The following is a 22,877-nucleotide window of genomic DNA, read 5'->3' on the forward strand; positions in this document are numbered from 1 at the left end:
ATCTCCCCAGGAAAACTTTTGTCACATAACAGATGGTTCTGATGTACATCTAGGTTTAAAGCTGTCTTGAATTTCAGAGTGAACTACAGAAGAGGAAAGGCCATGTCCTATTCCCACTTGTTGGTCTTTCTTCCCTCTCTGTGCTTCATGCCTAGCAAGATGTCTAGCTTGCAGCAGGAACTCAAAGAAGAGATGTGATAATTAGTGATCACTCTCCACTCCCCATCCCCTACCCCCATTGGATCAAGGATAGTAAATCCAGTTACCACTTTCCTTCCTTAACTAACAGCTTGGAGTAGGAGAAGCTTAAAAAACACCCATTGGTGTGTGACAAATATATGGTGTCCATCACGTATTATGAACAGACTCATATTAATCTTCTTTCTTAGCACCTGTTGTTATTATAATGATGATGATTGCTTCAAATACCAAGCACAATGCAATTGCCTGCTTCAAGGGTGGGAAGAGCATGCCTGTAAAGAGCCCTTTACTGCCTCTTCTCCTGCCAAACAAGCATGCTGTATCCTAGCCACTGGACCAGAGATATTAGAGAATAGACTGGACTTCCATCTAGTCTCCCTGCTCACTGGATTTAGCAAAATGTCTCTGAACTTCATATGCTGTTTAGTGCCTAGGTGGACCTGGGTAAACTGGGAGCATTGCCCATATAAGCAGACAGTCTCTGCCTCTGCCTGGATGACACACTTAAATGTCAGGCTTTCCAAATGTGAGTCAGAAGTATGCAGTGGATGGCGTCTGATATTTACAGTTCTTTCTAGCTAAGGTGAGCTGACTTTTGTTGTAAATATTCTCCAGTGCAAACTTAAAAGCCACCCCATGCCCTCATTCATATGCCTTTGATTTATTTTCCTTGGTTCTATTTGACTTTGTGAAAGTCCACAGATATATTTGAGCATATAATGGCACCTACTGGTGGTTACTGTAAATAGTAATTGAAAACTGGAGATGGAAGGGTAGCTCAGAGGTAGGGAACTTGGTTAGCATGTATGAGACCCTGAATTCAACTCCCAGCATTTCAATACATACATGAAAATAAGTGAATAAATAATTTTAAAAGAAGGAAGAAATGAAATAAGATGTTGTGTTTAGGTAAAACTTATTAGTGATGAATTCTTAAAGTTTCTGATTGCAAAAATCACACATATGTATGCGCATGCATGAGTGTGTGCACCTGAAGGTGTGTGTGTATTTCCTGCACATGCATTTGTATACCTGTATATCCGAGATTTTAAAAGTTATAGTATTTCTCCAGAGCTGCTTCAAGTAGCTCCTTTTCAGGGCTTGAGCTGAGAGAGGCTAGGCATTGTCAGTCCATGATCCTCCTCTTCTATCAACGCTTACATCCGTTCCTTTTTTTCCCCCATTCCTGTCTACCCCTCACCAATAGAAATACTAGAAATTGCTGCTACTGAGCAACCATGTTTTACCCAGTTAAGAAACTGCTTTATCCCATTTGGTCATTCAGAAACCCTGTGAGATAAGAACTATTATTAGCCCCATTATACTGAGAAGAAAACTGGGGCACAGAAAAAAATTAGTAACTTACTTACCTAGGACCATGGGCCCAGGGATGGGAGAGACAGATCTAGGCTATCTGTTTCAAGGCCTGAGCTCTTAACTCGTTGTTGCCTGGTGCAGTATTCAGAGTGATAAATGATGGGAAGGGAGAAATAATTCCAAAAATACACTTTTTGGTTAAGTTTTCCCTTCCCTTTTTCTCCCTCCTCAACTTTCATTGCCTTGATAATGGGATCACTTCTAAGTATCTTTCTTTTTCTTTTCTCTTTTCTCTTCTCTTCTTTTTTGAGACAAGAGCTTGCTAGCTAGCTAGGCTGGCCTTGAACATGTGATCCTGTTGTCCCCCCACCTACCCAGTGTTCAGATTACAGGTATTTACCATTCATTATGCTTGGTGCTTGTCAGCAGTACAGTGAACTTAGTCTAACAAGTAAGGGCTGAACCTGATTGACATTTTTTAAAAAATTTATTCTACTTCAAGCACCAGACAAAGAAGGAACTTGTAGCCATCCAAGCACTGAGTTGGCATAGGGATTGGCAGCTGGGAAGAAGCCACTAAGATCAGACTTTTATGGACTATGGTGGTGTTTGGCCAAGGGAAGCCTGTACTAATTCAGACAACATTGTTGGAGGTCTGGGCACTCTGACCACTCTACAGCAGATGTAGAAACTTCCAGGGAAGTGGATAGATGTGGAAGATGTGGAAGATGTGGAAGAAACAAGCAATAGCAGAGCTCCACCCCAAGACCGAAGCAGAAAGCTAAGTCATCTTTACAGAGTTAACCACACACTCACCCTAGTGCAAGAATTTGGCCCAGGAAAACTTTGAAAGACTGGCCTAAGACCTTCTAACTAATTATCAAAGAAAGACTCAAACTAGGTTCAAATGCTTTGACTTCACTCCAAGTATTTTTCGAGTATAGACTAAAAAATACGATGCAGGATCTTTCTCAAAAGGAACTGTTGAGGGAAAGGCTGAGACCCATGGAGCTGGTCTTAACTAGGTTTGTTTTTCTTTAGTGATAAGACAAACCTATTAGCAAGTAAGTGATAGGTGACTTCTGTAAGCCTGGTTTCCTTTAGCACAAGGCATGACTTCACAAACCTTGCATTAAGTAATTGAATCATAACTGATACTTGGTATTGGAAAAAGTCAGCACAAAGCATAATAAAGATGGGTCCTTAAATGAGTGTTTAACATGTTGGCATACGTTCATTTGTGTGTCTTGAGTGCAGAACAGCCTTTTCACTAGAAGCACTCTTCAATCCTGAGTTCAACAACATCTTTTTACATTCTCCCAGCTCTTCATAGCCTTGACTTTTCAGGTTCAGAATTCTTTAATATAATGTGAGAGCCGTAAGGCTTGTGTCTTCAGTCTAAACATGGACTCCCTCTTTAGGTCTTTAATTATGTGGCCCATGTTGACTTCACAGCACCATCTCCTTTGTCTTCTTTCCTGGGTCTTAAGTTCATTTTCATAGTTAGAGTTTCCATTCCTCTCACACCCATCTCACCATTTATGTGATTGAGTTGTAAGCAAATGTATAATTAACAACAAACAGAACTGGAAAGAATGGGTCAGGTGCAGGCGCAGCCAGCTTTGTCTAATCATGGAGTGCCACCCACAGAAGCAGAAGAAAGAAGCATGAGTCAGAATTAAAGGCTTGCAGTGACCGGTCCTAATGTGCTTGTTGGTGGGTCGGGGTGAGGCTGTTTAACTTAGTGAGTTGGGTAAGTAAATCATGGCTAAGTAGTATGAAACTAAAGGTTATTTATTTAAGTTTCTTACTGTTAAAGGACAGTATGCTGGCTCTATTGAAGACCATCCCAGTAGGCATAGGGATCCCTGCAGTGCGGAAACTGGGCTTCATACCTACTAAAAGGAAAAGTCAGAATCTACGGCCAGAGAGAATAGTTCCAAGGATCCTAGGAGATGGGTAGGAAGTTAGCAAGAGAACAAAGCATAGGGCAGGAGGAATCCTCACCGTGTCGATACAGCTGGGGTCTTGCTGAAGGCAAGCCAGGCTACGTAGACATCTACTGGGGGATGGTAGAGGGCGAGGAGCCCGATTAGGTATCAAGGGATGTCACTATGTGCTGAGAACCCTGACTTAGTAGGAACCTTGCTAAAATTGAACAACGTAGAGAGGAATGCAGGTAACCAAAAGTCAGGACCTAACTGAGATGGGAAGAGTGTAGCTGGATAGGCTTAGTCAGGAAGAGAATCTCCATCGGTGAGTTCCTGCTGTAGCCACACCCAGGGGTGATGGGGGGAAACTCTACTTGAGGGAAATAAGTGCATCTCCTGCTTATGACAGAAGTTATATATAGAAATAAAGAACACAATTCTGGTAATAACGGCACTTTTTCTTCTATGAATATAACAGACTATGGTATATTAATCTTTTCAAACATTTACAGAAATGTTATATTTATTCAAAATGACTCATTTCACATATTGTCTTAGACATTTTAGCATAAGAAAACCCTCCATACCTTTAATCCCTGCACTTGGGAGGCAGAGGCAGGTGGATTTCTGAGTTCGAGGCCAGCCTGGTCTACAAAGTGAGTTCCAGGACAGCTGGGCTACACAGAGAAACCCTGTCTCAAAAAAACAAACAAACAAGCAAAAAACAAACAAATAAACAAACAAACAAAAACAAGAAAACCCTCCATGCAACAGGTAAGATCATTGTTGACTCATGGAGATTCCCACCCCCACCTCCACCCCCGTGAATTCAGCATGTCACCATAGAAAACTTTTCATTGAAAATCAGTTTCTAAACTGTGCAGTGAATTCTAAAGTCACCCATTAGTAATAGATAACCAAAATGTTTAAAACCACTTTTAAAAACCAATGGGCAGTTAGTATGAGGGGAAAAAAAACTGTAGCTCTTTTCCTAGAGTGTTCTGTTTTGTTTAAATGTGGTTTAAACTGATGTTAGGAGAAAGGATGTGACCCCCTTCGGGGACTGTCAGAAGGAATCAAAAGTAGCCTAGCAGAGACAAAAATGGAAATGTGATATTTATCAGGGGAAGAGAGGATACGATTACATCAGATTGAAGCAGCCTCCTTGTTAGTAAATGCCTTGATGAGGAAGCATACCCGGGCCTTGGGCTTCATCTCTGAAGACTAAGACACTTGTCTGGTCAAAAGTGGCCTTCACCCGAATTGTCAGGGAGGGAGCAGGGGCTTTGCCCACCAGGTTCAACCTCCTGATAGCCTCACTGGATTAAATAAATTTATGAGAAAGCTCAAGAGTCCAGAGTGTCTTTCCATTACTCTCCCAAAATTAAGCTTAAGGCTCACTTACAGACCTGAAGAAGATGGGTCCCAGGGCAGCAACCCTTTCTTTTTTAATAGTGGAAGTTTCATAGCAGGGGGCAGGGGTTCTCTGTTCTGCTCTGGCTGTCCTGATACTTGGTCTGTAGACTGGGCTGGCCTTGAACTCAGAGAGTGCTGGGATCAAAGGCATAGGACCCCACATCCAGAGCAAAAGCCTTTTCATGGCTATTACCACTGCTTACCCTTTTGAGAGCTTCAGCTCCTCCAGGGAGCTCTCTCTGACTGTCCTGTGTCTTCAGCTCCTCCAGGGAGCTCTCTCTGACTGTCCTGTGTCTTCAGCTCCTCCAGGGAGCTCTCTCTGACTGTCCTGTGTCTTCAGCTCCTCCAGGGAGCTCTCTCTGACTGTCCTGTGTCTTCAGCTCCTCCAGGGAGCTCTCTCTGACTGTCCTGTGTCTGTCTTCAGAGGTAGAAATGTTGTACCAGGAAGGGTTTGTGAACTCCAAAAGACCACCAAGGAGCCAATTCTGATGTAATCGCATTAGGGTCTCTGTTCAAGCTGGAGCTTGAGCCACACCAACATCTCTAACACAGTAGAACAGGAGGGTGCAGCCCTGATCCCAGGTTCAGGGGAGCATTTATAGAGGCAAGAAGTGGATATCTAGCCTGGCACACTTTTGATTGGAGAGCCATTATGGCTGTATGGCTGGTGCTGGGAGCCAAACCATACATTTAACTTCTGTTTTCCTCCTGACTGGTGGTTGTTAGGAAGTGAAGTTCCAGGGGCAGGCTTATATCCTGGGAGCGCAGATTTGTTGAGAAATAACCTGGAAACTGGTGCTAGGCACAGGTCTTGTTGGGGGTAGCCTAGAAACTGATGCTAGCTACAGGTCTTGTTGTAGGGAAATCTGGAAAGTGGTGCTAGGAGTTCAACCTTAGGTCAGGTTCTCTAAGATGGAATATGAACACAAAAGATCTGTTCTCTTAGAACAGCCTGTAGCCTGTGTCTTCTCCCCTCTAATACATATTAGACCTTAAGTAAGAAAATTATTTCTGAGGGTGTTTCCATGGAAAGCATGCCGAGTTAAGAGGGCTTTCAGGTTCACATGAGCATACAGGTCACTTAGGGATCAGGGTCAAGTAAAGAGTCAACCAATCAGCCTCGGAAAGCCCCAGAACCTGTGTTTCTATCAAAGTCCTTGGCCCAAGGGTCAGACATAGTTTGAAGAACAAAGATCTAAAAGATGCAATTTCAAATTCTGCCTTCTCACAACTTTTCACTTCTAAAATGAGAACTTCGCATTCTCACTTCAAGTTCACTTCTCAGAACTTCTCACTTCTAATGAGGTGCTCTGTCTGAAGGTCCTGCTTAACCCTGACCAGCACCGCACCATGAGGCATGGAGAGCAGAGAAGGCAGGCGCACATCTAGAATGTCCAGCTCCTCCGGGTTCTCAAGGACTCCCCGTCAACACCATGAATACAAAGCAGCAAGGTGGACACAAGTAGGAAGTACAGTCTATGCTCTTTGTAAACATTCAAAATGTTTAATAGATTACACGATCAACAAATGCGAATTCTAATTTCCATGTGCTTCTCTCAAATAAGCTGTTTGGTAGGTGTGATCCTTTCCATAGCTTGCCCAGGGGCATAGACTAATTATCAATACTAAGTAAATATAAACCACAAGAGATACTTAAGCATTTTAACCAGAGCAAAACTGGAAGGAAGATATGGCTTGATGTTACACTCTGGTGGTACCTGCCAGCAGTGGAGAACCTCAATATCCCGAGTCTTCTCTCTCGCATGTTCCTTTCTGACTTTTTTACCTTGTGTTTTCCAGACAGGGTTTAGCTGTGTAACAGCCCTGGCTGTCCTGGAACTCATTCTGTAGACCAGGCTGCCCTCAAACTTGGAGATCCGCCTGCCTCTGCCTCCCAAGTGCTGGGATTAAAGGCACATGCACTACCTACTTCACCATTACTCCAATTTTGTTGATCGTGTAATCTAATTAAACATTTTGAATGTTTACAAAGAACATAGACTATACTTCCTGTTTATCCCCAGGAGGCAGTGAAAGGTCTAGCCTGGATGTTACTCTCTGACTTACTTTGTGATAAGCTGCTCAGACTAGAAACCATGTTTTCTCAAGAGGCTGAATATCCAGATATCTTTATGGTGGGGAGAGGCAGGGAGAGGATGGAGGAAGTGGGGGGTGGATCATGGGTGGTTAGAGTCTAGGTGGTGGGGATGACCTAGGCTAACTGCACTTGCCTCTGGCACACAGATTCACTTCCTTACATGGAACAAGGTTGAGGTCAGTCAAACTCAACAGCTAGAGAGATCCTAGTTTAGATCACCTGCTTCTTGATTTGAGCATATGTATTTCTAAGGTGACATTCAATATGGTAACCAGAGCATCCTGGGAATCAGAATAGTTCTTTTATGGCACTAGGCATTGACCTGCATCACCAGGTTTTAACTCAGACCAAGGGGAATTCTAAAGGACCCTCCCAATGGATGGTTCAGATCCCCAAGTCTAGTGTTTTCAATCCAATTTGAGAGCAGCTTCCCAATAAACCTGCCTCTTTACATCTATATTTAATCTGGATTGAATTGGCTCATTTCACCAGTGGAGAAGTAGCATCTCTTCGGATCTCATGATATGAGTAATCTCTATTGAGAAGGGGGAAGTGTGTGTCCAGATTTATAGTAAAGAGAAAATGACATCAGCCATGGACAAAGACTCTATTCACCTCTCTGCAGTACCCCAGTCTGATTAGAAAGTGGCGATGTCACAGCTGTTCTGACACTTACCATCCTCTGTGGCTGTACAAGCACGTCCTCAGTCTTCATAAGATGGTCGGGAGGCCAGGCCAAGTGTTTTCCTTCTGAGCCTCATATTGACTTATCAGTTATGTGGTCAGTAATAACTAGGAGGCTGTGAATGTTTAAGCAGGATATTTCTCAAGCTAAGCTCACCAGTAAATTAGTCTTTTTTTCCCTTCTTACTTCAATGTCAGACTATCAGGAGTGTATATTTAAAAATAGTGTTTGGACAAATAAATGATTCATGCTGATGATCTTAGCAATATTAGCACTAACCTAAGGCAGAAGGGTCACAGCAAGCCTGGTCTATACCGTAAGTTCTACGCCAGTCAGTAAGTACAGTAAGATCTTGTTCAGACACACAGACAGACTGACAGACAGATGAGTAGATGATGTGTAGGTAGATGATAGATAGATAGATAGATAGATAGATAGATAGATAGATAGATAATGGGGAGATAGAGACAGAGACAGAGAGGAAAGAAAATGGATGAAAACTGAAGTACCAGCCTCTTTAGTGCCTCATCTAGACCTAAGAAACCTTCACTGGCCTCTTTTCTCTCAGGCGTTTTGGTTTCAGAGAGGCTTCTGATCTGACATTTGCAACATCTAACATTGTTTCATCCTCACATGGGGTTTGTTTTTCTTAAAGGAGAGGGAATTAGAAAATTCAAGTGTTCCCTTGCAAGAAGGGACAGCAAGAAGGACATCTTATTCCTAATTTTCCATTTGTCTTCCCTAGGGATCAAAGTCAACATTAACGTTTCCCAACACACTGAGACATTCTCTTCTCTTTGAACCCTGAGCTCTAAGAGCCTTCTCTGATGATAAGAGCTAGAAACTCTTTATGTTTAAGCCTTGTGATTGCTAAGTCCACTCTCCTCAACTAGCCCAACTCCACTCTACTTTCCTCAACTGCAGGGCCTTCAAGAGGGACTAGATAAGAAAGAAGCTATAGAATCATCTAGAAGGGTTAAGGTCTGGCCATAGCACAGGTCATCTGGTGTAAGCAGAGATTTGAAATGGTTTGGGGCTCCATTTGACTTTGAGGATCCTTGACTTCATTTCTTATGGAGTCCTTGTCATGGTAATACACTGAGGGAAGGGAGAAGAAACACAGGGTCAAACTCCAGGAGTGCCAAGAGATGTTCCACACCTCCCCACAGCATACGGATCCACTCAAGGCTAAGGTGGAATGTGACCAGCTTGTCTTCTAAACATGATGGGAAAGGAACAACTCCCATCAGTACCTCTGAAAGGTCAGGGTGACCAAAGACCCAGCAGGGCTGACCTTCCACCTGAGAACTGAGTTCTGCCTCCCTAAGGATGTGCGTTTAGCGGTGTTTCCCAGCGTAAAGTGCTGGAGTGTTTCCTGTGCCTCGCTTGCTGCTAAATGTGCTGTTTGTTCCCAATCTCTGATCTGTTCCTTTGTTTTCTGTGTGTTGCAGGCAGCATAGTGTACCTCGGGATGATGGTGGGGGCGTTCTTCTGGGGAGGACTGGCAGACAAAGTAGGAAGGAAGCAGTCTCTTCTGATTTGCATGTCTGTCAACGGATTCTTTGCCTTCCTCTCCTCATTTGTCCAAGGTTACGGCTTCTTTCTCGTCTGTCGGTTGCTTTCTGGATTCGGGTAAGGTTTTTCTCCTTCATATTTTAAAGTCATGTGTTTGCTCGTGATTGCACACAGTATTACTTTATAAGATCTCAGGAGCAAGAACAAAACTTTTAACATAGTTCTTCTATTTTTGTGTTAGCCTAAGAAGCTACAATGTTGATTCATAGAAATGTAGTCATCGGGGGCTGGAGAGATGGCTCAGCGGTTAAGAGCACTGACTGCTCTTCTGAAGGTTGTGAGTTCAAATCCCAGCAACCACATGGTGGCTCACAACCATTCATAAATAGATCTGACGCCCTCTTCTGGTGTGTCCGAAGACAGCTCCAGTGTACTTAGATATAATAATAAATAAAATCTTAAAAAATAAAATCTTAAAAAAAAAGAAAGAAAGAAATGTAGTTATCTGCTTTTAAATCCACAAAGGTCCTGAAACACCTATGTTCCCAGGGCATGGATGTGTTATGAGTGGCTTATGGGAGACTGGTTTTGCTTAGGTTGGAATTCCGTTTGCACAGCAAAAACATTTGAACACTCAGGCTTCTTTTGAAGATTTAAGTAAGAAAGCAGTGTACCTACTACGACTGTTCCCATTATTTAAGGACTGCTCTTAAATCCAGGATTAAGCTGTCTCAAATAACGGTGGTTTTATTGGTCTAGGTGGCCTATGTGTGTTAAACTAGAGGGAGAGCCTACTTTGGGAGGTAGAGTAAGTCTGTCTGAAAGTTCCTGATTGGGACAGAGTTAACGGAAGTTGTCCTACTATCCACGTGCAGGGCATAGGAGAGTCAATGATGTAGCTGTCTTCTTGAAAGGGATCGAATCACACACCACTCCTCTGGATCCATGTGTGGGAAAACCCATGGCCTGATTATAAGACTATGAGAAACTCTGCTTTGACAAGGAAACTTTTGTAGAAATATAAATCTTCAGCCTCCCAATTGACAGCTTAAAGACACTCCTTTCACAATGTTAATAGGCACCGCAGTTACTTTTTAATGAAGTAAGGCATGCAGAGTGGTTTACGAGTTTGAAAAGTTACCACCAACTCTTGCTCACAGACTACACAGCAGGACACAGTTGCGTGGACCAAAGCCAGGGTAGACCAACATATTCCTCTCTGACATATGTACATTCACCTACAACAAATGTTTTTCCGAATATCGGCAGGATGTGCTGAGCAGACTCCACGGATACAGGAGTCTGCATGTACAGGACAGCTGCTCCACATGTGAACTGTCTGAGGGAAGATAGCCATCATACTGGAAAGAAAGAAAGAAAGAAAGAAAGAAAGAAAGAAAGAAAGAAAGAAAGGAAGGAAGGAAGGAAGGAAGGAAGGAAGGAAGGAAGAAAGAAAGAAAGAAAGAAAGAAAGAAAGAAAGAAAGAAAGAAAGAAAGAAAGAAAGAAAGAAAGAAAGAAAGAAAGAAAGAAAGAAAACCCAGTAGAACAAGCTATAATACAATGGCTGACTCAGTAGACTGGTGACCTAACTCTGTAAGCAGATCCAGAAGTAAGATAGAGAGCTATTAAATTCTTACCTGATCTGTATACGCAGAGAGGTTCCATACCGAATGAACCAAACTTTCACGCACATCTTTAAAAATGGTCATGGCCCCTTAGTCAAGTACCAGGCTGGTGCCACTTTATATACCCGAAATCCTCTCGAAAGGCAGAAGTCAGGTCCCTCTGAACCTCTGGTTGCTACTATGTCACTGGGGATTAGTTGTGAATACTTTTCACAATCTTCCCCAAAGGGGATGACTTATGTGTCAAGAAAATAAATAAATAAATAAATAAATAAATAAATAAATAAATAAATAACAATAGGCTTCTCCGAGTTGACTGGATAATGACTGGATTCTAGTTGAATGAAGTGACATCAGAGCCTACCAGCGATATTTTGTTAGTTCAGGCAATTTGTTAGTTCAGAAGGCCCCAACTCCATCCTGTGCTTGCTTGATTCTAAGGTTCCAGAATGTTCTATTGGGAGAGATGTACCTGGCAGTCCCAGAGTAACATTTGGCAGAGCATCTGCCCGCCAGATCCATTTATTTTAAACTTTAAAACGTAAAGAGAAGTCCTGGTCACCAAGAGCACACTCTGCATGTGGCAGATTTAGACCCAGGAACGGTTATCCTCGGTCCCCTGGACTTGCAGCATCTTCATTAAATCACCGGGACATTCCAAATCCAAGGCTTGCATGTCTTCCTCCTGAATTCTGTTTGTGAATGCAAACAGGATTGAAGGAGGTTTCAGTGTAGGCTGAGATATGCCTGCACTTATGGCTTCACTGTCTCTAAATAGACACATATGCTCCTATGTGTGTTCTCATCCCCTCCTACCCCTTAGATAGGGTCATACTATGAATGATCTCAAGCACATGACCCTCCTGCCTGTCTCGGCATCTTGAGAGCTGGCATCATAGATGTGACTGCCAGGCTTAGCATCTCAAGAGTTGGCATCATAGGTGTGCACTGCCAGGCTCAGCATCTCCAGAGCTGGCATCATAGGTGTGCACTGCCAGGCTTAGCATCTCAAGAGCTGGCATCATAGGTGTGCACTGCCAGGCTCAGCATCTCCAGAGCTGGCATCATAGGTGTGCACTGTTAGGCTCAGATTTTTGCTTTTTTTTTTCCTTTTCACCAAGCCGGTCTTGAGTCATATCTTCCCAGGAAAAAAAAACCAATATCCAGCTGACATATATGATCTCTGTGGTTTTTAAATGTTTATTCTGTCCAAAGAAAGATTTTCCTGCTGGGCACATTGGTGTTTATTGGGGTAAGGAGTGAGACCTCACGCATTGTCCGTCTGTCTTTTATTTTCTTAGATGAATCTCACACCAAGGCAACACATGCCCCTCTTATCTGTTGTTACCAACGATTAGAAAGCTGGGAAATGGAGTTGGCACCATTGATTCATTTTCATTTGCCCTGGAATTAAATTATTTGTTTCCAGTCACTGTTAATTAAGGGGATAATAATGTGTTGGACGCCAGGCAATGTCAGAACTGGGAGCTGCTCACTGGGGGACAGTTGAGCATGATGATCAGGAGGAAAATAGAATAGCAACAGAGATGAGAGTGAAATGTCTTTGTTCCTGTGTGTTGGAAACAAAAGAAAGGTCATGTCTCCCAATGTGGGTGGAGCCGAGTCACTCGTACTTCAAAGCTGTAAGCAGAATGCATTAGCTGACTTAGCTGATGGTGCCAGCAAGAACACTATGGCTGTGCAGAATTCCTTGCCACCAACTATGATTCTTCCATGAGCTTTATTTTCAGAACTGTTTTAGAAAAATGTTTTCCCTTAATTAAAGAAAATCAAGGCAGAAGAAAAGCTGTTGTTTCCAAATGGTCCCCAGTCCCTGGCGTTGCTGATTTTTAGTCTGACTTAGAACTATACAGTCTTCTGCTTAATAGTGTTTTCTCCTAAGAAATAATTTGCTGATCATATCAAAAAGGTAAACATTGTGTGGTTTTTTTTTATTATTTTGAGACTTTTAAAATATATTTTATCAAATATCTGAATTGTGCTTGCTTTGTGGGAGGTGATGGGCTCCGCAGTTTGCATGAATTGACTCACCTAAACCTCATTGGTCCCCATGAGGAAATGCCATCATGCAGGTATGATTATCTATATATTATAGATGACAAGGGTAAGGCATATTAAAGTGTGGTAGCTACCCAAGGGCACACAGTGAGTGATCTAGCCAGATTTCAAACCCCCGCTGTCAGGCTCAAAAGCTGATGGTCATACCCACTGGGCTTGCTGTATCTAAAATTCTACCAGAAATGATTCTTGACTGTGTACGACACCAAACCCTAAACATGATGGCTGCTGCTCCTTAAAGATTGATTAATTGATTGATTGATTGATTGATTGATGTACGTGAGTGCTCTGTCTTCATGCACTGTTCTTTGCATATGCCCCTAATGCTCATCTGAATAAAAACTGCTAGAGTCTGGTCCTGGTGGGTTCTGAGTCTTGCTTATCATCTGCTCAGAACATTACAGTGAGTCTCCCACCTCCTCCTTACTTATTTTTCACATAATTTCTCAGTTCCTAACATAAATGAAAGGTGGAGATAAAAGGATTGTTTGATAATTACACTGTGAAGAAGCTAGAATCAATGTAGTTAAAATATTCTTTATACGCATGTGTTTGTGTGTTGAATACATTGGGTGCCCGTGTGGAGGCCACAGATTGAAGTCTGGATGTCTTCCTCTATTGCTTTTCTGTCTTATTTTTTGAGGCAGGATCTCTCACTGAACCCTGAACTTACAGTTTCTGCTAAACTGTCTGGCCAGTTCATTGCCCAGAATTCACCTGTCTCTGCCTCTCAGTGGTGGGATTATAGACATATGTTACCAAGCTTGGCTTATTATATGGGTGCTGGGGATGCAAACTTGGGTTTTCATGACTTCACTTTACCCACTGTACCACCACCTCAGCCCCTAGAATAAAATTGTTTTCTGTCACATGTTTACTGAAGAATTAAAAGTGGAACAAAATTACTCAGTAGAATTCTGCAATAATTTGAAAGAGAATGGCCCCATAAGTCTCATATATTTGAATGCTTGGTCCCTAGTTAGTGGAACTGTTTGGGAAGGATTAGGAGGTGGGCTTTGTGTGTCACTAAGGCCTCTCTGTTTTGGAGAATTTAGTCCGTGATTGATTGACTCTGTTACTTTGGGGCCTGTGGCAAAGCAGTACATCAAAAAGAAGGTAGCCTGTGGTAGAGTAAACTGCTCACCTCATGCAAGCTGGGAAGTTAAAAAAAGAGATCTTGGAGGAGAACCTAGAACCACTTTACTAAGCAGCACAGTCCCTAACTAATAAATATTTGTCTTTATGCCCACAGAGAAGTATAGTCCTCCCACTCATCAAGGAAGTTTTCCTTTTGACATATATAGACCACTACCGAAAGCCATAACCAATCAAAATACAGAGTTGTGGAGCCCAGTCCTAACTGACACATCTAAGGCTCCCACACCAGGAACAGGGAATATTACAGAGAGGGGGCAGGGGGTTGTAAGAGCCAGAGGATCAGGGTGTTTGCCGTGAGGTTATCTCCTGGAAATGTCAGAAGCTACATCCATAAAGTCTCGCCAACATGGCTGTCTAAACACAAGCTGAGCCAGGGCAACAATGGCATCACAGAGTGGATGAGGATGAAACATGAGGCCTCAACCCTATACAAGGAACTAGAGGCAACTAAGGAAAGCTGAGAGTGGGCGCCTTTACCAGTGGAAAGCACACCAATTGGCTGTCCAACAACAAACAGTCAGCCCTGAAAACATACGCACAAATGACAATATTCAGATTAAGCAGGAGAGAGAGAGAGAGAGAGAGAGAGAGAGAGAGAGAGAGAGAGAGAGAGAGAGAATTAAGGAGGGTTTAATGGGATGACTTGGACAGAGAAATGGGAGGGGGAGAATTGTGTAATTATACTGTAATATCAAAACCAGAAGAAATATTTTTAAAAGACTGGAAGATGATGGTGCAAATACTCCCTTCCATAGCACATCCCCAGTGAACATGACACCTCTCACTCGATGCCACCTCATAGAAGTTAGCACCTGTCAATGTTGGGTAGGCTGGGGACAAAGCCTGGGATGCTTGGGTCTTTGGAGAAAATTTATCAAGCCAAAGCAGCCTGTACAATTCCATATGACCTGGTCCAAGAACCCATTTGTACTCTCCCTTTTGGACTGGAGCATTGTGGGAGTTAAGACAGTCAAGCTTTCCTGCTTCTGGAAAATCTGTGCAGATAATAATCCTTGGCATCTTCCATCACCTACTACACACTAACCTGCTTCACATTTCCCAAAAAAGGGGAATTCCTGCCAGCAAGGCTGGTGTGTTCTTTGTCTTGCACATTATCCCACCCCACCTTGTCTTAGATTTCAATACCTGAATTGAATCATACATACACCTAAGAAAGTGTGTGTACTGGATGGAAGTCCCAACTTATTCTAGGAATATACTTCAGTGTATAACTTCTTGCTTTTATAGTTTTATAAATATTGTTATAAAAACCTGAAGTTAATGTTACTTATTAATTATTTAAAGTTTTATTGTTTCAACTCTGAAGTGCCAATTATCGATGTTCAAGTTCATTTGTGCAAATTTATATAAATTTATAACTGGATAATTTTCTCCCTATAGAATGTGGATCCCAGTGGGTATTACTTCTGTGGCTCGTGTACCAAGGGTAACTAAGACTTGACATTTTTAGAGGCTCATAGGATAGACTTAATGTCTGGGCTGAGGAAGTTCCTTTGAACCACTCTACTCTGATTGCTTCATTTATGTAAACATTCCATCACAGATTACCTTGAAAGTAAGGATCCTGGACAGCTTTTAATAACTATCATGATATAATGAACAATAAGCTTTCCATGCTAAGGGAATTAATTTATGGAGGTCTCACCCATCAAGTAGCATAAAAGATAATTATTTAATCCTCACATTATGGATTTTTAAAATATAAAACCAATTATATTTTCACATTAAATCTCCATTCACTGTAATTGTTTCTTATCCTCAACACTGTTGATAATTGGAGGTGGGTAATTCCTTTTTCCTGGGGACCTGTACTATTCACTGAGAGATATCTAGCACCCTCCCTGGCCTCTACCCTCTTGATGCCAGAAGCACCTCCTGAGTTAGTTAGGGAAACTAACAATGCCTCTGGATAGTTCTAGACATCTAAAGATAACCCCAGTCATGGTTAAAGGAGACAGAACCAAAACCAAACCAAACCAAACAAACAAACAAACAATAAAAGAGCTACTGATACATGCACTGTGAGAACTCCCACCAAAATATTTATCTCTGGTGTGTTCTCAGAAATTATATCATAATGTGGTAGGCACCATCAACAAGAACTAGTAGTTAGGCATTTTGTCCCCTTGTGGTTTTCCTTTTGACTAGCATATGGGTTTCATTGCATTCCCATACCTGCATAGCATCGTGCTTTGCTCCTGTTTGCCTTCTCAGCCTCTCTTGTCCACCCCACCCCCTGTAGTCCTCCCTCTCCCCCGATGTGTCTTCCTTCTGCTTTGGGGTTATATGTACTGTTTTGATAATCTATTTCTGTGTATGAGAGAAAACTTGTTTGTCTTTCTCAGTCTTTTTATTTTGACAGTAGAAAGATCCCATGAAATCTACAAATTACATAAGTTCATTCTTCCTTATGTCCAAATACAGCTTTGCTGTGTATATTCACAACACTTTCTTTATCCACTCACCAATAGAACACTTCTCTAAGAAAAGAAGAACACACAACCCAAAATATTAATAGTTGGTAGACAGTTGTTCTATACCTGGACTGTTGTGAATAGTGTCGCAGTGAACTTGGGTATGCAGGTGCCACTGCAGTATGCTTACTTAGACTCCTTTCATATAAACCAAGAAGTATTATAGTAGGATTGTATATGGCAATTCCATTTTCATATTTTAGAAACTCCAGAATAGTGATTTATATACTGATTGAGCAACTTTCATAAGCTTTGATTTTTCAAAAACCTTACTTTTAACATGTGTACTGGCTAGTTTTGTGTCAACTTGACACAGGCTGGAGTTATTACAAAGAAAGGAGCTTCAGTTGGGGAAATGCCTCCATGAGATCCAGCTGTAAGGCATTTTCTCAATTAGTGATCAAAGGGGAAAGGCCCCTTGTGGGTGGGACCATCTCTGGGCTGGTAGTCATGGGTTCTATAAGAGAGCAGGCTGAGCAAGCCAGAGGAAGCAAGCCAGTAAAGAACATCCGTCCATGGCTTCTGCATCAGCTCCTGCTTCCTGACCTGCTTGAGTTCCAGTCCTGACTTCCTTGGTGATGAACAGCAATGTGGAAGTGTAAGCTGAATAAACCCTTTCCTCCCCAGCTTGCTTCTTGGTCATGATGCTTGTGCAGGAAGAGAAACCCTGACTAAGACACCATGTTAAGTGCTTTAACCTCAAACTAGCATACAACCCACCAGAGGTAGTGGGGAGGAAAGGGTTAATAAAGCAAACAAGGATGTGGATCTGTTTAGAAATATTTCTTTGGAGCAAATCCAATCTGCATTGTTAGGATATCAACAGTTCAGTTCACATGCATCAGCAGCAGCAGCTCGATCCTCTCACAAACACCATTCACCAATCAGCAACAGCTGGTTGATCCAGAAGAAACCGCAAGGCTCTACCAATTGACCCAAATTTGAGGATGTGGCAAGAAGCCACCAGTGGCCTGAATCTGTAGAAGCAGCAAAAAGTCACCAGAACACCATCCGAAGTTTTTTGGTGTGTTTCTCTCCATTAAGTCATGACAAATGATGACAAAGAAAGAATGCAAAGACCTACTAATACCATACAACATCAGCAAAGCCCAGTGGTGACCAACAAAGAATAGCAAGGCAAACCAGCACCATTCAGTGCCGTCCACTGTCCGTTGGGCTGTATTTATATCCTTCCCAAACATCACGTGCTCTCTCAAGCCTCTGCTCTAGCAAAACATCACATACCCCTTTTCTAGGCTGCCTCCAGAAAAATACCACATGTCTGTTCTCAGCAAAACATCCTCCTACGTGTCTGCTCCTATGTGTCTACATGTATCCTCCCACAAGACAGTTTCCAGAAAAACAAACACATGACACAACTGAGTCGCCAAAGAAACCAGAAATCTCGACTACCAACTTATAATCACCAGCTGTGTTTAAAGGCTCCATTTCCACCTTCTCTTAGTCCATATTTTTAAAACTTTCTGTTTGTCTGTCTTTCTGTCAACCTGTCTTTCTTCCTTCCTTTCTTTCTTTCTTTCTTTCTTTCTTTCTTTCTTTCTTTCTTTCTTTCTTTCTTTCTTTTTTTCTTTCTTTCTTCCTTCCTTCCTTCCTTCCTTCCTTCCTTCCTTCCTTTCTTTCTTTCTTTCAGGTAAATTCTGACTTGACCCTCACTGAAAATGTTAATATAAAACAGCAATGGAAAACCTTTTTTAATTTATAAGCAATGGAGGCTGGGCTGTGGGGCAGCTTCATCTTGGTATCACTATTTTTTGTAGGAACTAAATTATATTTACAAGACATAAAAGTACCTGCCTTCCCCTCTTATCAAGAAATTTTTATTGATGATAATTATTGAAGCTACAACATTTTTATGAAAGGCACACAGGTGTTTTAAGAGCTCCTGGGGTATCCATCAGGGTTGCCCAGCGCTTTCTGATCAGCTCCAAGTGAGATAAGGTAAGGCACAGTGGCTACAGTACAAGGTAGCTCAGGAATGCTGGGAAGTATGCTGACTCATACCATGACTCAGTACTGGCATCTCGACATCCCCTGCTTTTGCATGGTCATATTGATTTAGGAAGTGGTGTGTGCCCTTGTTTTTCAGGATCTTTCAAGTCATCAAAACAGCATAGTCCAGGAGAGTGTGCTGGTGTGTCTACTTCACCATGAAAAAGTCTGAAAGGCTTAGGAGAAAATATGTGGTGCATACCCCCTGGGCCAGGTGATGGGTGCACAAGATGCACACCAGGCAGCGTGCACCTTCTCTTTGCATAGAGGGTGAAACACCAGAGACAGGCGACATTTCAGCACAATAAGGATGGGTTTCCTCTGAATAAATCAACCTACAGAAGATGGTAATGTTAGATGACTGGCCACAATAAGAGTGAGTGTTTGGATTGCTTTAGAGATCTTGAAGAATAGAGACAGTTTGAAAGGATTTGCTAGCACTCCACACTACCTCCTCAGATTCATTTTTTAATTTTTTAATTTTTAATTTTTATGTTTTGTTTTGTTTTGTTTTTTCAAGACAGGGTTTCTCTGTGTAGTCCTGGCTGTCCTGGAACTCACTCTGTAGACCAGGCCTCGAACTCAGAAATCTGCCTGCCTCTGCCTCCCAAGTACTGGGATTAAAGGCATGCACCACCACATCTGGCTAGATTCACTTATTTTTAATTAGAGTTCTTTGCAGCTTGGTGTACAGATGAGAGCTATCCATGCAAAAAGGACCACCTTAGAAAAAGAAAAAGAAAAAGACAACGAAGCAAAATCAGCTCGATTACTGAATACTTTGAGCATTTTTTTCTCCCTTTAACTCTCACTTATTGCAAACTTAACAGGCAGTCTTAAATTTTTAGCCTTGTCAGAGTACATTTATCTCAGTTCCAAGGTGCCCGACATGCCTTGGCATGTCATTTTGCTTTCATGAAGTATGAGTAAAAGCTGTTCCCTTCAGAGTGTCCAGTATCCTGATAAAACATTAATTAAGATATGGAGAGTCTATCAAAACTAGGGATTCTTTTATGCCCTGAAAACCAATGCCAGGGCTAGAGACATGGCCCAGTGGGTAAAGGTATTTGCTATGCATGCAATCATGGGGATCTGAGCGTGAATCCCCCCTCAAGTCATGTGAAAGCTGACTGCATGGTGTGAGCATGGAGAGAGGTGGGAGGTGGAGACAAGAGAATCCCTGGAAGTTTGCAGGAGAGCCAAGCTGTCACGTGCAGGGGGGACCAAGGAACCTGAAGAGAGTCTGTCTCTTACTAGGTAGGAAGCAAGGACCAACAGCTGGATCTGTCTTCAGACCTCCAAATGCTCTCTCTCTCTCTCTCTCTCTCTCTCTCTCTCTCTCTCTCTCTCTCTCTCTCTCTCTCTCTCTTTCTCTCTCTCTCTCTCTCTCTCTCTCTCTCTCTCTCTCTCTCACACACACACAGAGAGAGAGAGAGAGAGAGAGAGAGAGAGAGAGAGAGAGAGACAAACATATACATATACACACACGGGGTGATGCTGTAGAAGAGGGAGATTATGTCACAGAAAATATAGATTCTACACAGCAGATGGAAAGGCAATAGCATGAGATGATTTGTGAGAGTGACATTCTATTTCCCACTAATATCCTGGGTTGTAATGTAACCACTAAAAGCTGTTCAAACATTGTTGAAACTTAAAACTGACCTAGTATGTGCTCCTCAAAAAACCAGACAGAGAATTATAAGTGCACTCTGGTCTAGAGCCAGCCAGTTCTCACTGACTAGTCTACCACATGCTTGTTTCCTGTTTGAGGATTTGGTTGATGAACTAGGACCTGGTTGCTGCCCATGTGTGCGATGATGTTAATCACCGTGTGTTTAATAAAAGACGTTTGCAGTCACCTCACTAGGAATTTAAGGTAGTCACAATATTCACATCCTAGAGAAAAGAAATAAATGCTTTAAGTGAGGGACTTGTTGCCAAAAAATGCTCTGTGGGGCTGGGGAATATTGTTCAGTGGTATGGTGTTTGCATAGCATACACAAGGCCCTTGGGTTGATCCCTAGCACTAGAAAAGCAAGGAAGAGAGAGAGGGAGGGAGGGAGAGGAAAATGGGGAAAATAAAAGAAAGACATTCTAGGAGCTGAGGCTGTTCCACAGCCCGCTGTGCATGGGTCCCGCCAGGAGAGACCTGTTCTCCCAGGAGTGTTTTTACTCTTGGACTCGGAGGTGAGAAAGCCACTTTCTCTCCAATATCTGTGTGGAGTGGAGCTGGCCAGGAGCACACAGGGCACAAGATCAGTGGAGCAGCTGGGACAGAATCCTTCCAGTCACCATCTGCACCGGGGAGCTTGGGTTGTTCCAGAGCTCTCTGTACACAAGTTCTGCCATGATAGAGCTGGTCTTCCAGGAGTGCTGACAAAGGCTTACAGACCCACAGAAAGAACAAGCTTTAGCCAGAGACAGCAAGAACATCTAACACCAGAGATAACCAGATGGCGAAAGGCAAATGCAAGAATCTTACCAACAGAAACCAAGATCTCCCACCACAGCAAGTCCTGGATTCTCCAACACACCGGAAAAGCATGATGTGGATTTAAATCATATCTTATGTTGCTTATGGAGGATTTAAGAAGGACATGAATAACTCCCTTAAAGAAATACAGGAGAACACAACTAAACAGGTAGAAGCACTTAAAAAAGAAACACAAAAATCCCTTAAAGAATTATAGGAAAACACATCCAAACAGATGAAGGAATTGAACAAAACCATCCAGGATCTAAAAATGGAAGGAGAAACAATAAAGAAATCACAAAGAGAAACAACTTGGGAGATAGAAAACCTAGGAAAGAGATAAGGAGCCATAGATGCAAGCATCAACAACAGAATACAAGAAATGGAAGAGAGACTTTCAGGCACAGAAGATACTACAGAAAGCATTGACACAACAGTCAAAGAAAATGCAAAATGCAAAAAGGTCCTAACCCAGAACATTGAGGAAATCCAGGACACAATAAGAAGACCAAACCTAAGGATAATAGGTATAGAAGAGAGTGAAGTCTCCCAAGTTAAAGGGCCAGTAAATGTCTTCAACAAAATTATAGAAGAAAACTTCCTTAACCTAAAGAAAGAGATGCCCATGAACATACAAGAAGCCTATAGAACACCAAATAGTTTGGATCAGAAAAGAAATTCCTTCTGTCACATAATAATTGGAACACCAAATACACAAAACAAAGAAAGAATATTAAAAGCAGTAAGGGGAAAAGGTCAAGTAACATATAAAGACAGACCTATCAGAATTACACCAGACTTCTCGCCAGAAACTATGAAAGCCAGAAGATCCTGGACAGACGTCATATAGACCCTAAAAGAATACAAATGCCAGCCCAGGCTACTGTATCCAACAAAACTCTCAATAACTATAAATGGAGAAACCAAGATATTCCATGAGAAAAACAAATTTACACAATATGTATCAATAAATCCAGCACTTTAAAGGATAATAAATAGAAAACTCCAACACAAAGAGAGAAACTACACCCTAGAAAAAGCAAGAAAATAATCTTCTTTTAACAAACCAAAAAGAAAATAACCACAAAAAAAATCCACCTGTAATAACAAAAATAACAGGAAGCAACTGTCTTTTTTCAGTATTATCTCTTAATATCAATGGACTCAATTTCCCAATAGAAAGATGTAGACTAACAGACTGGATACATAAACAGGACACAACATTTTGCTGTATACAGGAAATCCACCTCTGTGACAGAGACAGACATTACCTCAGAGTAAAAGGCTGGAAAAGAATTCTCCAAGCAAATGGTCCCAAGAAACAAGCTGGAGTAGCCATTCTAATGTCGAATAAAATCAACTTCCAAACTAAAGTTATCAAAAAAGACAAGGAAGGAGACTTCATACTCATTAAAGGAAAAATTACCAAGAAGAACTCTCTATTCTGAATATCTATGCTCCTAATGCAAGGAAACCCACATTCATAAAAGAAACTTTACTAAAGCTCAAAGCACACATTGCACCGCACACCCCACGCTCATCAATGGACAGATCATGGAAACAGAAACTAAACAAAGACACAGTGAAACTAACAGAAGTTAAGAAACAAATGGATTTAACATATATCTACACAACATTTTATCCTAAAACAAAAGAATATACCTTCTTCTCAGCACCTCATGGTTCCTTCTCCAAAACTGACCATATAATGAGTCACAAAACAGGCCTCAACAGATACAAAAAGATTGAAATAATCCTATGCATCCAATCAGATCACCATAGTGATTCAATAACAATATAAATTATAGAAAGCTTGTATATACATGGAAGCTGAACAACACTCTACTCAATGATAACTTGGTCAAGGAAA

The 22,877-nt window shown here is 41.9% G+C and overlaps 1 protein-coding gene across 2 annotated transcripts in view; it reads left to right on the plus strand.

Annotated features, from left to right (window-relative positions):
- Sv2c (synaptic vesicle glycoprotein 2C) overlaps positions 1-22,877 on the plus strand; it is a 180,735-nt gene that overhangs the window by 73,275 nt on the left and 84,583 nt on the right. For both annotated transcript variants that reach the window (XM_021180140.3, XM_029484979.2), the window contains exon 3: positions 9,100-9,280. In XM_021180140.3, coding sequence (XP_021035799.1) covers positions 9,100-9,280 — 181 coding nt within the window. The remainder of the gene's footprint in view (positions 1-9,099; positions 9,281-22,877) is intronic.

Source organism: Mus caroli, unplaced genomic scaffold (assembly GCF_978045245.1).
Source record: "Mus caroli unplaced genomic scaffold, Mus_caroli_1 scaffold_15, whole genome shotgun sequence".
NCBI lineage: Eukaryota > Metazoa > Chordata > Mammalia > Rodentia > Muridae > Mus > Mus caroli.